General features: G+C 30.8%; 1 protein-coding gene across 1 annotated transcript; it reads left to right on the top strand.

Moving 5' to 3' along the window:
• Nucleotides 1-1613: 1613 nt before the first annotated feature.
• Nucleotides 1614-8933, top strand: LOC108330823 (probable boron transporter 7). The gene is made up of 14 exons (XM_017565391.2): nt 1614-2389; nt 2484-2595; nt 3592-3711; nt 3818-3900; nt 4022-4214; nt 4316-4454; nt 4546-4711; nt 4794-4960; nt 5116-5289; nt 5380-5475; nt 7277-7569; nt 7748-8009; nt 8092-8238; nt 8325-8933. The coding sequence occupies exons 3-14, from the start codon at nt 3617-3619 to the stop codon at nt 8349-8351; spliced, it is 1842 nt and encodes a 613-aa protein (XP_017420880.2). The 5' UTR covers nt 1614-2389; nt 2484-2595; nt 3592-3616; the 3' UTR covers nt 8352-8933.
• Nucleotides 8934-19119: the final 10186 nt, after the last annotated feature.

Genomic DNA, 19119 nt, shown 5'->3' on the forward strand with positions numbered 1-19119 from the left:
TTAATTGTCAATATTTTCTTTCCAAATGTATATGAAATTAAGTTGGCTTTAATGGATTGACTTAACTCTCCCAATTCTATTATTCAACAAATGACTGTATTTATGGTATTAAAGTTTAACAGGTAGTATTGGAGTGTGATCAGTGGAATGATGGCTATAGGTATTACGTTATCTCAAGTATAAAATTGATTTGTTGAATTATTTTTCCCCCAAATATATGGTAATGAATTTGATTTGAAATTGAAAAGGTGAAAATTCCTTTTAAGGACCTGGTGAGAAAGTATGAAATGTACATGAAAGGTAAGAAGTCAGTTTCTTCTTATCAAAATCTGAACATAAATGTAGGGCAAGTTATTGATGAAGAAAATATGCTCGAAAGAGAGATTTTGCAAAACATCATATTGCAAAGAAAAATTAACCATCTAATTATAAGTTAGAACTTGATTATTACTTGGAGAACCAACACTATCAGATTCAAGTGAAGAATTTGACATTTTAATTTGGTGGAAAACTAATGGATTAAAATATCCAATCTTACAAATGATTGCAACATATTTTTTAGTCATTGATATCTCAATAGTTGCTTCTGAGTCTTCTTTTAGTACTGGTGATCGATTTCTTACTCACATAGCAATAGATTACACCCAAACACTTTAGAGACGTTGATGTGTGTTCAAGATTGACTATAGAGTAACATACAAGGTAATTAAATGAACACTTCAAATTACATATTTATATTAATTCAAATGATTGGCTATGACAAATGAATTTATTTTTCTTTTTCAAGTTCTTCAAAATTTAAAGTGGATAACATGAAGCTTATTACAATATTAGAGGAGATAATTGATAATAATGTTAGTACTTTTGTTTATAATATTTTAATCTAATTTTATTATTAGCATCACTTTGTCATTGATTGTTTATTTATATGGTATTTGTTTCAGGAATTAAGTGATCAAAATGAAAATATGAAAAAACAAACATAAATCTTAAAGTGTTATTTATAAAAGATATATATTTTATTATTAATTTGTATTAATTTGAATTTATGTGGATATATATTTTATTACTAACTTGTATTAATTTGTAACTTTTTTAGTTATTCATTAACTTTATTTGATATATATTTTAAATATTATTTGTATTTTTTTTTAATTTAATTTGAATTTTATTTAAAAATATATAAAATATTTTCTTTTAATATTTGCGGCTTGAAAACGATAGTCAATGATATCTATAGGATAAAATAAATTCGTGATTTTTTTTTCCAAGTGAATAGTAGATCCAATTTTGTTATGCGAGTTGCAGGTAGCATCACCCCATCTATTGTCATCCTAAGTATGTTTATAATTAAATATTATAAAATTATTAAAATAATAGTAATAAGAGTTGTAATGTCGGTGTAGAAAAAGTAATGGTGGTCTTGCTGTCAACATCCTTTGAGATAAAGAGAAGATGAAAGTGGGAGAGTGAAGTAAACCAAAACCATTTTGGATTTTTGATGGAATGGGACAGTTGGGCTAATTTGCCCCCTCTGCATTCAAAGAATGAAAACCTAATCAAGGACAAACTAATGGAATGTATGTAATGGATGTTTCAAATTCCAACAACCAAAACATTAAAATCCAAATGAATTACCTAAAGCCAGTGCCATACGCGCTTCGCCCATTGTCGTTTCTCTCACCCTCACTTTCACGCACTTTCTTCTTCCCAGCTCACACCCTGCACGATCACATGCCAATTTTTCTCCAAGTTATCTTCTTGTTTTATAACTTTTTTGCTTTGTTTATTTCACCTCATTCACTGCTGTTGCGGAAGCAGATGGCTATGTTATTTGCTAGAAATGTGGCGAAAGTTGGAAGATTGGTTTACCCTAAACGAAGCACGAAGAAAGGCAAGTTACGATAACCATTTTACGTTTTGCCTTATAAACTAAACAAAATAATGTTATTGAATCCAATAAAGCTTATTTATTATGATTGCGACATAAAATATTTGAGGTTAACGACACTATACTAAAAAAGTTGCATTGTTGGGTAACTTTCAAGGAAGTGTACTGAATAAACCTCATATTTTGTCTTAATTAACCTATTGAAGGAGTAATGTTTTAAAATAGAAAGGGGGAGTGTGAAACCACACCGCACCACAGCATGGACCCCTCCGAAATCCTAGGATGTTCAATCGGATCTCCATTACATGGGACCAACAAATACTGGTTTTTAGTTTCTAATTTTTGCATTGCCATTTGACTGAGACCCTCTTCCCTCCCTACAGTGGTGTCCCTCTTCCCTCGTCCCATCACTGCACCGTTTCACCAACCAAAATACATCCCATCCATACATAATTCTCTTGTTTCTTCAGGTCCGTGTGGACCCTCTTCATTCTTCAGGTGTTTCACTTTTCACCCTTTCTCACTTATCTCAATTAATGATCGTTCTAATTTTAATTAACCTGCATTAATAACTCCTTTTCTTCTCTTGAAGTCATGGTTTTGCTGTGGCCTCCTCAATTGCCTTATATACATGCCATTGCCGATGCCTAGCTTCTATCAGTTCCTCATTGCCTACATTGCTGCATTTCTGTGTCTTCTGAGCAGTGAGCACCCCTTTTACATTACTCCTCTTTCATCATCTTCATCTTCTTGTTTAAATTCACGTTACGTTGTACCTAAGCCTGATTTTATGTAAATATTTACCTGTCTAATTTTCAGGTTAAGAATCGTTTTTCTTTTCATACTGTATTTGTTTATCTTCCCATGAAACAATTTTAGATACCTTTTTGTCTTCAATCAAAATTTTATGATGGACCTTTTTCTAAAAGAGAAGTATTTTACGCATAAGTCGTGTCACTATGAGTGTGTTTTGGAAAGTTTACCTTTTTAGTTTCAATTGGTGTTGTACATAAAACAAGCTGAAATGTTTGTACATTTGCTGAAATTTAGTAAAAAAGTTCTCTTCTGAAAAATAAGTTTAAAATTGACTCTGATTATAATCTGCTATAACAATAATCAATCATATAATTCATTATCCATTATTAAAATAATATTGATTTTATAGTTTCCCAAACATGTTCTTCTTATTCAATTTTAGTTCTAAATAATTTTGCAACCACCGACCCATAATGTTGTAAAGTTGTTCATAATAAATAACATACATTCTGTTTATCCCACCGTCAAGTACTAGCAGATCATCATTGATCATGCGATGTTCATATGCTGTGTGTAATCTTTGACTGGTCCTTGATTTCCTAGATTACCATAAAAACAAGGAATGGGTTCCAAGATTTCCTATATTTTAAAATTTTTTTGTGGTGTACACACGCGGTAACTCAAACGATGCATTTTCATCACATGTATCCAACTATTGGCTGCGATTTCTTTAAGTGTCAATTTCGTCCCTTCTTTATTGTTCTTCAGTGTCTTTGATTCCATTATCTTTGTCTCATTCTTTTCTTTCTTCTTATTTAAATGCATGCTAATTGATTTCACCAGCCAAAAAGTTCATCGCATTACATCACATTTGGTAGTATCTTTAAATGCAATCAGTTTTCTAAAAGTTGTCAATTGGTATATCTAATCTGTGTTGTGCATAGTTTGCTCCATCAGCAGTGAAAAAACATGGAAGCACCGTTTAAGGGAATAATTGAAGATTTCAAGGGAAGATTTCAGTGCTATAAACAAGATTGGATTTGTGATATCTGTTCTGGTCCTAGGTAACTCTTCTCTTTTTTGGGAACACATTGCAAACTTGAGGTTTTCTTTTTCTTTACTATAATGTCATGTATATCAACAAAATTTTGATTCATACTTCTTTGTCAGCACATGGGCTCCAACTTTCTACATATTCTTTGCCTCTGCCCTCCCTGTTATTGTTTTTGGACAGCAACTTCATAGGGATACGGGTAAAACAATCTCTTTCTATGAACACTCAAATCTTTGAGCAAATAGATATTGTCATTTGGTGGATACCATATCATGGTTGATTCTTCTATTACTGAGCTTCCAGATGGTCTTTTTTAACAGATGGAAGTATGGGCATATTGGAAACAATGACATCTACTGCTATTTGTGGAATTATCCACTCAATATTTGGTGGCCAACCTTTGTTAATTTTAGGTGTTGCTGAACCCACTGTCATAATGTACACTTACTTGTACACTATTTGCGAAAGAACCCCTGCACTGGGTAGAGAGCTCTTTCTGGCTGCGCTTAGTTGGTACGGCATTTTACATTATGATTCTGTTTCTGCATTTTCTCATTTCCTGAATCATTCTGCATTACTGATTTGTCTAACTTCAATGCTCACCTGTGCTGCAGGGTTTGTGTTTGGACGGGATTCTTCCTGGTGGTGCTTGCAATTTTTAATGCTTGCTCAATTATCTCAAGGTTTACAAGAATTGCTGGGGAGTTATTTGCCATGCTCATAACTGTTCTTTTCTTTCAAGAGGCTGTAAAGGTGTTGCTTTCTCTTCCTAGCAAAACAGATTGTAAATTTGGTGCTGCAGAACTCAACATGACTGGTATTTAAACCTTGAATTGAACCACAGGGATTGATAGGAGAGTTCAACGTGGTCAATAAAGGAAATTCTTCTGCAGAGGAATTTCAATTCCGCTGGTTGTATACAAATGGATTACTTGCAATCATTTTCAGTATTGGATTACTTTTCACTGCCCTAATAAGCAGAAGAGCAAGAGCGTGGAAATATGGAACAGGTAAATGATGCATGATATCTTGCAAGATAAAGCTTGATTTACCCTGTCAATTCTTTGTTTCTTATTCTGGCATCCAGCGCAGGGTGGCTACGAGGATTTATAGCAGATTATGGGATTCCACTGATGGTAGTGTTATGGACTGCACTATCTTATGCTGTACCAAGAAAAGTTCCAGATGGCATTCCTAGAAGGCTTTTTTCTCCTCTACCGTGGGAACCTGAATCACTCTATCACTGGACAGTAGTGAAGGTAGTTACCCTTAGACATTGAGTACAACTTTTCCCATCCAAAGTGATCATTTGAATAACTGTCATGTTGAGAGTTCATCATTGTGAACAGAAATCAGTGATGATTTGAATATAGGCATATCTAAACATCCATCTAACAGTTACTGCAAAATGCAGGATATGTGGAAGGTACCCCCAGCTTTTGTATTTGGGGCAAGTATTCCAGCTCTGATGATAGCAGGCTTATACTTTTTTGATCACAGTGTAGCTGCGCAGATGACACAACAGAAAAAATTTAACCTTCAAAAACCATCAGCCTACCACTATGATGTTTTCCTGCTTGGAATAATGGTTTGTTAATCTGTCTCTGAAACCCTTCTTAAAACATGGCTCTGTGCTATTCCATGTTGATAAAGTTGCTGACACCTTCATTGTTGTCAGACTCTGATTTGTGGGCTCCTTGGTCTTCCTCCTTCAAATGGAGTCCTTCCACAGTCCCCCATGCATACAAAGAGTTTAGCAGTTCTTAAGAAAAAGGTAAGGATCATCTATTGCGTCAGAACTCCTGGTTCTTAAAATATAATAATAAATTTATGTAGCAATGTTTGGAAAAGAACTTATGTGAACAATACATGTATCTTGATATTTAACAAAGAAAATTTTAATATGTAGTAACGCCTAATTGAAATTCAATTTACTGCAACCTAAAAGTGCATGAAAAAAAAAAGTAGAAGATAATAATTATTAAAATGAAACCAATATACACTCAGTGTGAATATTTGACTATGTGTTAAGTTAGCCTGGGTAAATCTTTGATTCTGGCAAATAATACAACGTTGGCCTATGATTATTCACGTTCCTATTGTATTTTTAAAATTTTTAAAATATTATTTGAATAATAATATATTGTAAAATTTTATATTTCTTTTATCTTTCATTAAATTTTTGTTTCAACTATTATACCAATAATAGATTTTATTTTCAATTATATTACAAGTCAAGTCAAGATTTGACTCTCCACATACAGGACTAGAATAAAAATTAAAGGGGTTAAATATGTTTTTCGTCCCTTAAGTATCACACGATTTTGGTTTTAGTCCCTACTCGAAACTTTGATGGTTTTTAGTCCTCGTAGTTTTAAAACTATTAGTATTAATCCTTAAAAATGAACGGCGTTAAGTTTTAGTAGATGTGGCAAACGGCGATGTCTAGCTGCGCTCTGCACTCTCTGCCACGTTGCTGGGCAATAAGAATCTGACACTCACGTGGCCATTCTTGTTCTTCCTCCCTCACCTGACGACGGCGAAGATCTAGGTTTTCGCTACACCGCTCCCCCGCCTCTATCTCTCTCCAGGAACACTGTCGAAAGTTCAGAAATTTTTTGTCTATCACAGACTATCTCTTCATCGCCAATTGTAAAAGTAACATTTTGAGAAATGCAGTTCTCATTAACAGCTGGCTGACCTTGACCAAAGATTCTCTAAAGTACATAAAAGCAAACAAAATCCCATCCCAACCCCACCAAAAAACAAAAACACCTAATTAAATTGGCAGAAAGGGAAAGCTTCAATTGAAATAAAGGACCCGTTCAGAGAGAAAAACTCACATTGAGGCAGAGGAAGGGTACGATGACAACTTGGGAAGTTTCCCTCTTTCAATTTGAAGCCAAGACTGAGGATTCAAAGCATTTGGATGCGTCTCTTTACAGGATTCTACAAGGAAGAAACTCCTCATGGGGCATAAGAGACGAAACTTTTTTTTGTGCCTTTGCTTTTTGGTGATAGGGAAAGTATCTCACTTTCCTTCTCCTGGAGACAGACCATACTACAAATTAACCTTTTCTTTTAAATTGGAGATTGAAAGTTGAAACTAACTGTTACACCAGACGTGATTTTCTTTCAAATGATAATAACTATATCTTTGGAGAGAGCTAGAGCCAGGGGAGCACTGCAGCGAAAAGCTAGATCTTCGTCTTCGTCGTCAGGTGAGGGAGGAAGAACGAGAATGGCCACGTGAGTGTCAGATTCTTATTGGCCAGCAACGTGGCAGAGAGTGCAGAGCGCAGCTGGACATCGCCGTTTGCCACATCTACTAAAACTTAACGCCGTTCATTTTTAAGGATTAATACTAATAGTTTCAAAACTACGAGGACTAAAAACCATCAAAGTTTCGAATAGGGACTAAAACCAAAATCGTGTGATACTTAAGGGACGAAAAACATATTTAACCCAAAATTAAAGTATCACATCTATTTAGGGATTTTTTTAAAAAAAAACTGGGTTTGTTTTGGGAAATGACATGTCCAAAGAGTGGTAAGAATGTTTTGAAATTGGTGCAGGTTAAAGAATTGGAGAGTTCAAAGGAATCTAGGAACAATGGTGGTGCGGAAGAAAGTTTTGATGAGAAACAGAGATATGAATATCTACCAGTCGAGGTTCATGAGCAAAGAGTGACGAACCTTTTGCAGTCTGTCCTGGTTGGTGTCTCAATCCTAGCCATGCCTGTAATCAGAGAGATACCAACCTCAGTTCTATGGGGATATTTTGCTTACATGGCAATTGATAGTCTCCCAGGAAATCAGTTCTGGGAAAGGATATTGCTCCTCTTCATCACCCCAGGCCGCCGTCACAAGTAAGTACATGAACTTCTGTAAACTATTTTCTCTGCTTAATGTTTTGAATTTGAGAGATTAATGATCATGGCTATCAAAGTTTTCTTTGTGATGATAATACTTGTTTCCCAAGCATAATTTTCGTTACTGTAAGAAGCTAATGTTGTATTTTGTCATGGTTATTGTCTGATTGGGCAGAATTTTCGAAGGTTTTCATGCCTCTTTTCTGGAGAAAGTACCATTCAAGACCATAGTTACATTTACACTCATACAGTTAGGATATTTTTTAATATGTTACGGGGTAACTTGGATTCCTTTTGTTGGAATACTGTTCCCTGTACCATTCTTCCTTCTCATATTCATAAGAGAGCGCTTGCTTCCAAAGATATTCAAGCCTAACCATCTCGAAGAACTAGATGCTTCTGGGTATGAGGAAATTGCTGGAGTTCCACCTGCTATGGTACGGGTGATCTTTCAATTCTAGTAATTTGTTTGTGTATTCCAAGCTTTTCAGCTTAGGACTTGAAAAATCTTTTTATCAGGATATGGAGTCAGATACTGATACTGGAGGAAGTGAAGAGGACTTCTGCTATGCAGAGATATTAGATGAGATGACAACCAACAGGGGAGAGTTGAAACTGATAACTACCAGCAGAAATCATAGCTTCAGTGATGACAGACAAGTTCACGTAAATGACTTGAATAGAATCCTTTAAGGTTTCAATTTACTATACTTGTCTAGTATTTACTGTGTTTGTGTGATGGACTTGCACAGGTTTGTCCTAGAGAAGATGCTGTCTGAAGATGGTGAAATCTGTCTGCGCATAGCATTGCTTAGGATGCAGAAAGGGTTTGATATAATAGTGTTCCTCAAGATTATAGTTTTGTAGTTAGTTAAAGTTGAATATGATCTTCAGTGGAACAAGAAAGGATTCAATCAGTGAAAACTGAAAGATATGAAATGCAGAAGGAAAGAGAAGTCGATAAAAAGGCATTTGAACTTTGTAACAGGCTTTCAAAATTGGCCTAAAAATACGGTGAAATGTTGAGATCAAGGATAAATTTCCTCCTAGGGTGGGAGGACGAAAAATAATGGATTGTTGTGAGGGGAAAAAGAAAGGGAAAGCAAGGAAATAAGAAAACTCAATTGTTATAGATATGTTTTATAGTTCAAATATAGATAGATATCATTAGAACATTTTTTTAGCTTTTAGTTAACACCAATTCTTTGATAGGGTATATTAAAGTTTGTAAGCAGAATTTGTTGTTTGTAGCATTCAACGACAAACAAAGAAATAGAATCTGGTTTTACTTTGTATACAGTAAACATACATGTATACCTTTGGAACAAAATTATAGAAGAATGATTGTTTTTAGGTGCTTATACATCAATTCCATTTTTTATTACTGCAGTTGTAAAATTCGTGTAATTTTAATTTTATGCATGTTGGATCTCTTCTTCCCACAGTTTCAAAACATTCACACTTCCCAGACTGGTCAATAAATTAAATGAGTGTAACACACATTTGTATTGATGTTGTGTGCAAATAGTTAATGACTTTAGAGAAAAATAAGTCTCATTTGCGGAAAAACAAATCGCATCCAATTTTAATCATAATGTTAATCCAGATTTACCATCCCTCTTATTGTTTCTAGGAGTGGAAAAACATCACCGTGAAAAAATAAGAAAGAATAATAAATTAAAAACATGAAAAACAAAAATTATTGTAAGATTAAAATTTCTTCCCAAGAAAGAAAATATTTGCATGGAAACGATATAATTGATTGTGAATATTCATAATAGACTAATTTTAATATAATTTAGTATTTTTTTAAAATATAATTTATTATTACTATTATATTAATAATTATATTTTTCAAAATAAATAGTTCTTATAAAATATTAAAATATAAATAAAATTAATTATTTTAAATTTTAATATTTTTTAAATTAGTTTCTTCTAAACAATAGACTTTACGTTATTTTTTTTTAAGCTATAGAAAAAATGTTAACAGATTTATCATAAAATTAATTTTCTTTTTAATTATACAAAATCCAAAGCAAAAAAACTATTTATTTTTTTTCTTGGATTGAAAAGAAATATAATAAATGAAAGTTGAGTTTTTTTCTTGGATTGAAAAGAAAAATTGAGTCACTTATCTATCTCGAGAGGATTTGAAAATTTGTCAAAAAAAAAAATTCTATGAAAAAGATTTTGTTCAAAACAACGTGAAGTTCCTAATTTTGTTAAAAAAATTTATTCGTTCACAATTTTGTCTGAAAAAAATTTGCATTTGCAAATTTGTGGTCCAAAATTATATGAGAGAAATTTTCATTATTATTTTTATTCTTCTTTCTAGTCAAAACAAACAACATCTTCAAAAATCTTTCAAATTCTTTTCTAGTACAAATGTGCATTCACAAATTTGTGGACCAAAATGATTCGAGAATATTTTTTACTAATTTTTCACATTTCCTTCCTATTCTTTTTTTTATTCTCCCCTTTTTACCAAGTTTAAAAAGACCACACCTTTTAAACCAAATTAGTACAACATACACGACTAAACTATACACCTTCTACTGTATTTATCACTTTCATCCTTTCTTTCTAATTCTTTTTCACATTTCTTTTCTTTTCTTTTTTTTTATTATCCTTTCTTCATCAAGTCAACAACCCACACCTTCTAATTTTTCATCTTTTCAATCATTTATTATTTTCCAAACTAAATCAGCACATTATATACAACAAAATTGTATAGACACAAAACCTCTCACATCTATTAATCGCTTTCTTCTTTTTTTTCTAATTCTTTTTCACATTTTTTTTTCTTTTTTTATTAACATTTCTTTTCAAAATTAGAACATACCATATCTTTGAATTTTTCACCTTTTTTATCATTCGTCATCTTTCAAACAAAATCTAACACATTGTATATGAAAAATATCTATAAACATAAATTCATCCACCTTTATTCACCACTTTCTTCTTTTCTAATTCTTTTTCATTTTCCTTTTTTTTATTTTTCTTTCTTTTTCCAAGTTAGAATAAATCACACCTTCAATTTTTCAACTTTTGAATCCATCTTCACATTCCAAACCAAATCAGCACAATATATGATATAATTGTATAAACACAAATCTCTCCATATTTATTCATCATTTATTTCCTTTTTTTCTAATTTTTTTCCACATTTTTTTCTTTTTTTTTCTTTCCTCTCTTTTCCAAGTCAAAACAGATTACTTCATAATCCTTTTTTAGCTTTTTAATCATTCATGACATCCCAAACCAAATCATCACATTGTATATGATAGAACTCTAAAGGAATAAACATTCACATATTTTCTAGTTCTACTTGTCCGGTAAATAATTAAGTTTGTCATGTTTCTGACGTCATTAGTTTCAGGTTAAACAACAAACAATACATTGATATTATATAGCAACAATAAATATTCTACTGGTATCATAAGAGACCAGACTTAGTCATGTTCATTTTAAATCATCACTTATAGCAAGAAACTAAATAAATAAAAAGGCGGTAAAACACAATCTCTCCAACAACAACCTGACCAACTACTTGCAATTATTGCAAAAACACAAGATTTGTAATCATAAAGACAACTCTACACATTGGCAAAAATGATTGATCAAAATGTTAATGGGATCAAACTCACCTCTTTTATTTCATTCATTTTAATGATGAGTTCCTAAGAAACAAATAAGTAAAAGAAAGTTGAGTTTTTCCTTAAATCAAAACAAAAATTGAGTCAGTTGTCAATCTTGAATGGGTTTGCAAATTTATCCGTAAAAAATTCTAAGAGAAATATTTTGTTCAAAAAAATTTGTAGGTTCCCAATTTTGTTTAAAAAAATTATTCACTCACAATTTTGACTAAAAGAAATATGTTTTCCGTAATTTTGTGAAGAAAAATTGTATGAAAGGTTTTTTTTACTGGTTTTTATTCTTCTTTCTATTAAAGTCAAAATATACCCTCCAGATTTTTTAACTTTTTAATCATTCAACACATTTTGAACCAAATCAGCAAATTATATATAGTAAAACTTTATAAACACAAATGTCACACCTCTGCACATCAAATTTTCCTTTCTTTCTAACTTCTTTCCACATTTTTTTTCCTATTTTTTTCTTTGTTCTTCTTTTTTTTTCCAAGTAAAAAAAGACCACATCTTCAAATTTTTAAGTTTTTCAATCATCCATCACCTTTCAAACCAAATCAAGACAATGAATACAATAAAATTGTATAAAGACAAACCCTATTACCTTTATACATCACGCTCATCATTTCTTTCTAATTCTTTTCCATATTTCTTTCCCTTTATTTTTCTTATTCTCTTGTCTTTTTCAAATCAGAACAAGTCACATCTTTTCAATTTTCAACTTTTCAATCATTCATTAACTTTAAAACTAAATCAGCATAATGAATATGGCAAAACTTAATAAAAACAAATTCTCTTACCTTTATCGTCACTTTTTTTCTCATTCTTTTTCACATTTCTTTCCTTTTTTAATTCTCATATTTTTCCAACTCAGAACAAACTACATGTTTACCTTTTTCATTTTTTCTATCATTTATCATCTTCCAAACCAAATGAGCACATTGTATATGGCAAAATTGTATAAACACAAATTCTTTCACCTTTATTCATCACTTTCTTCCTTTATTTCTAATTCTTTTTCACATTTCTTTCCTTTCTTTTTTTTTCATTTATATTCTTCAAGCTTAAACAGACCACATCTTCGATTTTTCAACTTTTGAATCATTTTTCACATTCCAAACCAAATTAGCCCAATGCATGTGACATAATTCTATAAACACAAATCTCTTAACATCTATTCAATACTTTCTTCCTTTCTTTCTAATTCTTTTCCACATTTATTTCCTTTTCTTTTTATATTTTTCTTTCATTTCCAACTCAAAATAGATGACTCTATTACCTTTTTCTAGCTTTTCAATCATTCATCACTTTCCAAACCAAATACATTATATATGATAAAACTATATAAATGGATGACAACTCACATATTTTCTACTTCTACTTAGTCCCATAAACAAATAAGTTTGTCATGTTTCCAATAAGATAGGTCATTAGTATCAAGTTAAACAACACATATAAAATATAAAACAACTTCTCCTTAGTGTTTACAAGATGCAGGTCACCAAAACCAACTTATATAAAAGTCATTATTTACAAATACATTGATGTTAAGTAGCAATTGTAAATATTCTTTTGAGTATCATAAGAGACCCAACTTAGCCATGTTGATTTTGGATTGTGGCTCACTGACGTGAAATTTTGCATTTTTAAAAAAGAAAATTAAGGAAAATTTCGTTGAAGCCCTAATTTGGTTCTTGTTCTTTTTCCATCTTCGTTTGCATATAAGCTCTGCAAAATTTGGCTTTTTCAATTTTTCTTTCTATGCTTCTGATTTTAATTGCATTAGGATTTCTCCAATATTTTTCATACTTACCCTTTATCCTCATTGTCATCAATCTTATGCTCACATCACTACTATCAAAATATTATCAAATCTTTTTACCAATTTCAAACACCTCCTTCATATACATATGACTAGTGACATAAGAAGAATTAGAAATTCGTATGGTAGAGTCATAAAACATCTTTAAAAATGGTGGAATGTCTACCTTGCATACTCCTAATCCTCTTTTAATGGCACATCACCATTACTTTTGGCCATTTCAACACCAAATTTCTTATCTTGCATATCTAGCAAGACAAAGTCATCATTGTACTTCAAGCTTGTCTCTAGCATTAAGTAAGTTGAATTCCACCTGGTTTCAACATTAAGACAAACAATACCTTTATAAGAAATTCCTTCTTGTTCAACACATGCCTTGAATCTAGCAAATCTAGCTGGAGAAGATTTCACATATTTAACTACACTACAAAATTTTTAAATTGAATATTTGATCACTTTTAAGTCTTCCTTCACAATCAAACTTAAAATCTGAGCACAACAAAGCATATGGACATATTATCCCTTAAGACAAAACAGTTTCATGATAATATCTTTCTTTTGAGGTACCGAACCCCAACATAATTTGTTGTAGCATTATCCACATGTTACTAAGGACTCGCTTCAATTCCTAATTATTCAAACAAGCCTCAACATGTTTAACAATGAGCTCCCCTGAATATCTCGTTGTTTGAAAAAAATTCAAAATTTTCTTTTGAAGTTTGTCATCATTATAATAAAGTGAGCGGTTAAACTCATGTAGTTTTGGATTTGGACTGAACTCCATGTGTTTGTAGTTAGGCAAACCCTTTCACACTACTTTGATAGAAAATTTTCAACTTTGTTTTTTTCTCTTCATAGAATTCCCACATTTCACCTCTCAATGTAATGCGGGATGGGACTTCAAATCGTGGTAGTAAGAACTATACAAAGTCACAAAATTTCTCATTTTTCACAAATAAAAAAGAAGCTCACTTCATAAACATCCTCACCAACTTCATTCGAGATTCATTTTAGTCAAATTTAGAAATAGTTTGTGAAGGACCAACATTTACTTTAGTAGTTGACGATAAAAGTTTTTACCTTTTGAATGCTTCTCTGTTAGGATTTTCTTTGCATCTCATGAAATAATTCATCCCACTTATTCCAGCTAAATATTTAATCAAATCACCATAATAATTACATTTAGGCTTCTTCTCAGTATAGTTTAGGATATTTAAGTTAATTGTGTCTAGTATTAACTTTCTTCCTTTCTTTCTAATTCGTTTTCCTATTTCTTTCCCTTTCTTTCTTTTTTTCCTTTTTTTTCAAGTTAGAATAGACCACACCTTTAGATTTTCAACCTTTCAATCATTTTTCACCTTTCAAATCAAATAAGCATAATCTATGTGACCTAATTGTATAAACATAAATCTCCTCATATATATATATATATATATATATATATATATATATATATATATATATATATATATATATATATATATATATATATGTAATTTCTTCCTTTCCTTCTAATTTTTTCCACATTTATTTTATTTTCTTTTTTTATTTTTGTATACGATAGAACTGATGAAGAAATGCAATGTACATTGTATTAGATAGAAGACCACACACACAAGGTGTCAAACAGGTGCAAGTCAGAACATATCGATAGAGCTCCAATTCTTTCCACAATATGTTTAGTTTCGTATAGTATTCAGAAACACTGAAGTCACCTTGATGACAAGCAAGAATATGATCCTGAAGATCATAAATCCAGAATTTGTCAGTATGAAAGAAGCGATCCTGGAGATCCATGCAAATCTCCGATGTCGTATCAATCCACATCACTGATTGCTTGATCGAAGGAGTCATGAAGCGAGTAAGCCATGACATCACCATCCGATTGGATCTACGTCAAGCCTCGTGCGGTGGATCTCTTGTGGGTGGACAAGGAAGAGTACCATCAATGAACTTCTCCTTGTTTTTGGTTTCAAGTGCTACTACCACGTCTCTCCCATTGGTTACGTAGTGACTGTAAATATTCTTTTGAACAAACAGATAAGTACATGAATGTTAAGGTGTTCCTTGGATTCAAAACAAAAATTGAGTAAACTCTATATATTGGGAGGATTTGTAAATTTGTCCACAAAAAATTCGAAGAGAAAGATTTTGTACAAAAAAAATTGTACATTCCCAATTTTGTTTAAAAAAATTGTTTGTTCACAATTTTTCTGAAAAAAAAATGTGTTTTCGTAATTCCATGGACCAAAATTGTATGAGAGGATTTTTTACTTGTTTTTGTTTTCCTTTCATTTCAAGTCAAAACATACATATTGTATATGGTAGAACTTTATAAACACAAATTACCTACCTCTATTCATCACTTCAAATTTTTATATTTTTTTAATTATTCATCATGTTTTGAACCAAATCAGCATAATGTATACCATAGAATTGTACAAAAACAAACATCTCAACCTTTATATATCACTTTTATCCTTTCTTTCTAATTTTTTTCCACTTTTTTTCCCTTTCTTTTTTTTATTCTCCTTTCTTTTTCAAGTTAGAACATGTCATACGTTCTAATTTTTCAGCTTTTCAATCATTCATTATCTTTTAAACCAAATCCGCACAATGCATACGACAAAATTATATAAATGCAAATCTCTTTTCTTTTCTTTTTAATACTTTTTCACATCTCTTCTCCATTTGTCACTTTCTTCTTTTCTTTCTAATACTTTTTCACATCTCTTTCCTTTTTTAATTCACATTTCTTTTCGGTTTTAAAAAAGACCACATCTTTATATTTTTCAAGTTCTTTATCATTCATTACCTTCCAAACCAAATCAACATATTATATGTAGAAAAATTGTATAAACATCAATCCCTCTTTAAATTTTCAACTTTTCAACTTTTCAATCATTTTTCACTTCTAAACCAAATCAGCATGCTTGATATATTGTAATTACTGTGAGCACATGCAATTGAGTTTAGGAAATGAGTTTAACAGATGTTGATAAGTCGTGCTTTTCCAATATATTTTATTTAATCATATGAAGTAACTAATTAATTACTTTTTATTGACTTGGAAAACTTGTAGGATTGATTGAACTTCTATAGAAATATCTGATGATATAAACAGTACTATAATACATGAGAGGTGAAATTGATTTTTTGTTCCTTTGGCACCCTCTTGATGAATATTTCAAACACTTCGTTTATGTATGTTAGGTAGCTCTGAAGTTGACGTTTGGGAGGAATATTTAAAGTCATGGCCTGTCTTGTTCAAAAGCTTATTTGGAAAAATTAAAAAAATACCAAGAAAACAGAAATCATACTTTGTTGGACCTAATGAACATTATGTTTAAACTTCAAAAAATATGGTATGGGGGGCGACGTTAAAAAAGGTTTAACCATGATGACATTCTAATTTTTTGTCTCGGTTGCCTTAAATGGAAACTACTACAATTTGAATAATGACTTTTAAAACTGAATTCTATTTAATTAATTTTTTATATATTATTTTCAAAATATGAGCACATGAAATTGAGTTTATTTTATTAATTTTTTTTATATTATTTCAGCAAGCTAGTGATGCAAATGAGCGAGAGTCTCCTTTGGGTACAAGACAATCATATGGTGGAAGTAATATTTAGAGAGTTTATGATATTATTTTAGGATAAAACTATACCTAGTTTATTATGAATTGAGTAACATTTCTTCCTTTGTAACTACTTCTGCAATGAGATTACATTGACTTCTAGCCTATTCTGTTGTAACTATACAATTATTTTTCAATTTATTTTTCTAAATTCCTTCCTACTTAGGAACTTTTGTTCTGAGGAATCATATTTGTTTGGTATTTAATAATTTTAAAAAGAATTTAAATTTACTTAATTTTGAAATTAGAAAAAAAACGATATTAGGTGTATATTTTAATAATCATCAAACAAAAATAGTGTCAAAAATATAAGTCTTTTGTTGTCAAAAATATAAGTCTTTTGTGATCAAATAGTTGAAAATAAAGGAGGTTAAAAACTCTCACAAAATAATAGTCAGTAATAGAGGAGGTTTTTACCCTCCGCAGAAAAACCTCTGCAAATTGAATGTGATACCAGGCCGCAGATAGATTGTGGGGACTCAAATTGCGGCGGTTTGAAAAACCCCCGAAAATTATTTTGTGGAGGGTAAAAACTCCCGCAAATCGGAAAAAAAAAACCTCCACTAAATAACCTTTTTTTTGTAGTGGCATCATATATGTAACATAATTATATTGACACAAATCTCCCCACATCTAGTCACACATTAAACAACATATATAAAATATCAAACATCATATTCTTAGAGTTTACAGGATGTAAGTCACCAAAAGCAATTAATGTTAGAGTCATTATTCACCAAGACAAGACATTGATGTTACGTGTAAATATTCTTTTGAGTGTCATGAGAGACAAAACCTAGCCATGTTGAATTTGGATCACCATTTCTAGCAAAAAAAATATAGAAAAAACAAGCAGCAAAACACACTCTCTCCAACTATAGCTCCAATAACAACTTGACCAATTACTTGTAATTATTGCAAAACACAAGATTTGTTGGTCATAAAGGCAACTTTCAACATATTGTCAAAAATTATTGATCAAAATATTAATGAGACCTTGTAATTATTGCAAAACACAAGATTTGTTGGTCATAAAGACAATTTTCAACATATTGTCAAAAATTATTGATCAAAATATTAATGAGACCTGACCCGCCTCTTGTATTCCATTTCTTTTAATGACAAGTTCTTAACAAATAGGTGTAAATGAATGTTTAGTTTCTTCTTAGATTCAAAACAAAAATTGATAGAATTCTATAAACTAGTATATTTCTTAGAAAAAACAAAAATTGATATAATCATTTATCACCTTTCGAACTAAACGAGTACATTGTATATGATAGAATTTTATAAACACAAATTTTCCACCTCTATACATCACTTTATTAATTTCTTACTATGTTTTTTCATATTTCTTTCTTATTCTTCCTTTTCCAAGTCTTAAAAGACTACATTTTAAATTTTTATGTTTTCGAATCATTTATCATCCTTGAAACCAAATAAGCACAATGTAGACAAAATTGTATAAAAATAAAACCCTAACCTTCTAGTTTTTTTAGCTTCTCAATTATTCATTACCTTCTAAATAAAATCAGAACAATATATGGTAAAATTGTATAAACACAAATCCTCCCACCTTTATTTATCACTTTCTTTCTTTTTTCTAATTCTTTTTCATATTTCTTTTTTCTTTTAATTTTCATTTCTTTTCAGGTTTTCTGTTATTCATCACCTTTCAAACCAAATCAGCACATTATATATGAAAAAATTGTATAAACATAATTCTCTTCACCTTTATTTTTTTACTTTCTTCCTTTTTTCCTTTTTTTTTCACATTTCTTTCCTTTTCTTCTTTTTTTTTGCATTTTTTTTCAAGTTAAAACATACCACACCTTCAATTTATCAACTTTTCAATCATTTTTCACCTTTCAAACCAAATGAGCATAATGTATGTGACATGATTGTATAAACACAAATCTCCACACATTTATTCATAATTTTTCTTCTTTTCTTTCTAATTCTTTTCCACATTTATTTTCTTTTCCTTTTTTTATTTTTCTTTCTTTTCCAATTCAGATTACTCCATCACCATTTTTAACTTTTCAATCATTCATCACCTTTCAAATCAAATCTCATTGTATATGACAAAGTTTTATAAATGAATAACAACTCACATATTTTCTAGTTCTACTTGTCTCGTAAACAATTAAGTTTGTCATGTTTTCGGTTAGATATGTTCTTAGTTCCAAGTTAAACAACATATAAAATATGACAAATCACTTCTCCTTGGTATTTTCAGGATGCAAGTCACCATAACTAACTGAAGTAAGAGTCATTATTGACCAGTACATTGAGTTTGCATAATAACTATAAATATTCTTTTGAGTATCATGAAAGACCAGCCTTAATCATGTTGATTTTAGATAACCATTTTAGAAAAAAAAAAAAAAACAAGCAGCAAAACACAATCTTTCTAACTACATCTCTAA

Source organism: Vigna angularis, chromosome 4 (assembly GCF_016808095.1).
Source record: "Vigna angularis cultivar LongXiaoDou No.4 chromosome 4, ASM1680809v1, whole genome shotgun sequence".
Classification (NCBI taxonomy): domain Eukaryota; kingdom Viridiplantae; phylum Streptophyta; class Magnoliopsida; order Fabales; family Fabaceae; genus Vigna; species Vigna angularis.

Bases quoted from the DNA above. Each gene is read 5' to 3' on its own strand.
- LOC108330823 (XM_017565391.2), top strand. From the start codon at position 3,617: ATGGAAGCACCGTTTAAGGGAATAATTGAAGATTTCAAGGGAAGATTT. The intron at 5,290-5,379 runs GTTTGTTAATCT...CATTGTTGTCAG, and splicing joins TTTTCCTGCTTGGAATAATG to ACTCTGATTTGTGGGCTCCT. The intron at 8,239-8,324 runs GTAAATGACTTG...GGACTTGCACAG, and splicing joins GTGATGACAGACAAGTTCAC to GTTTGTCCTAGAGAAGATGC.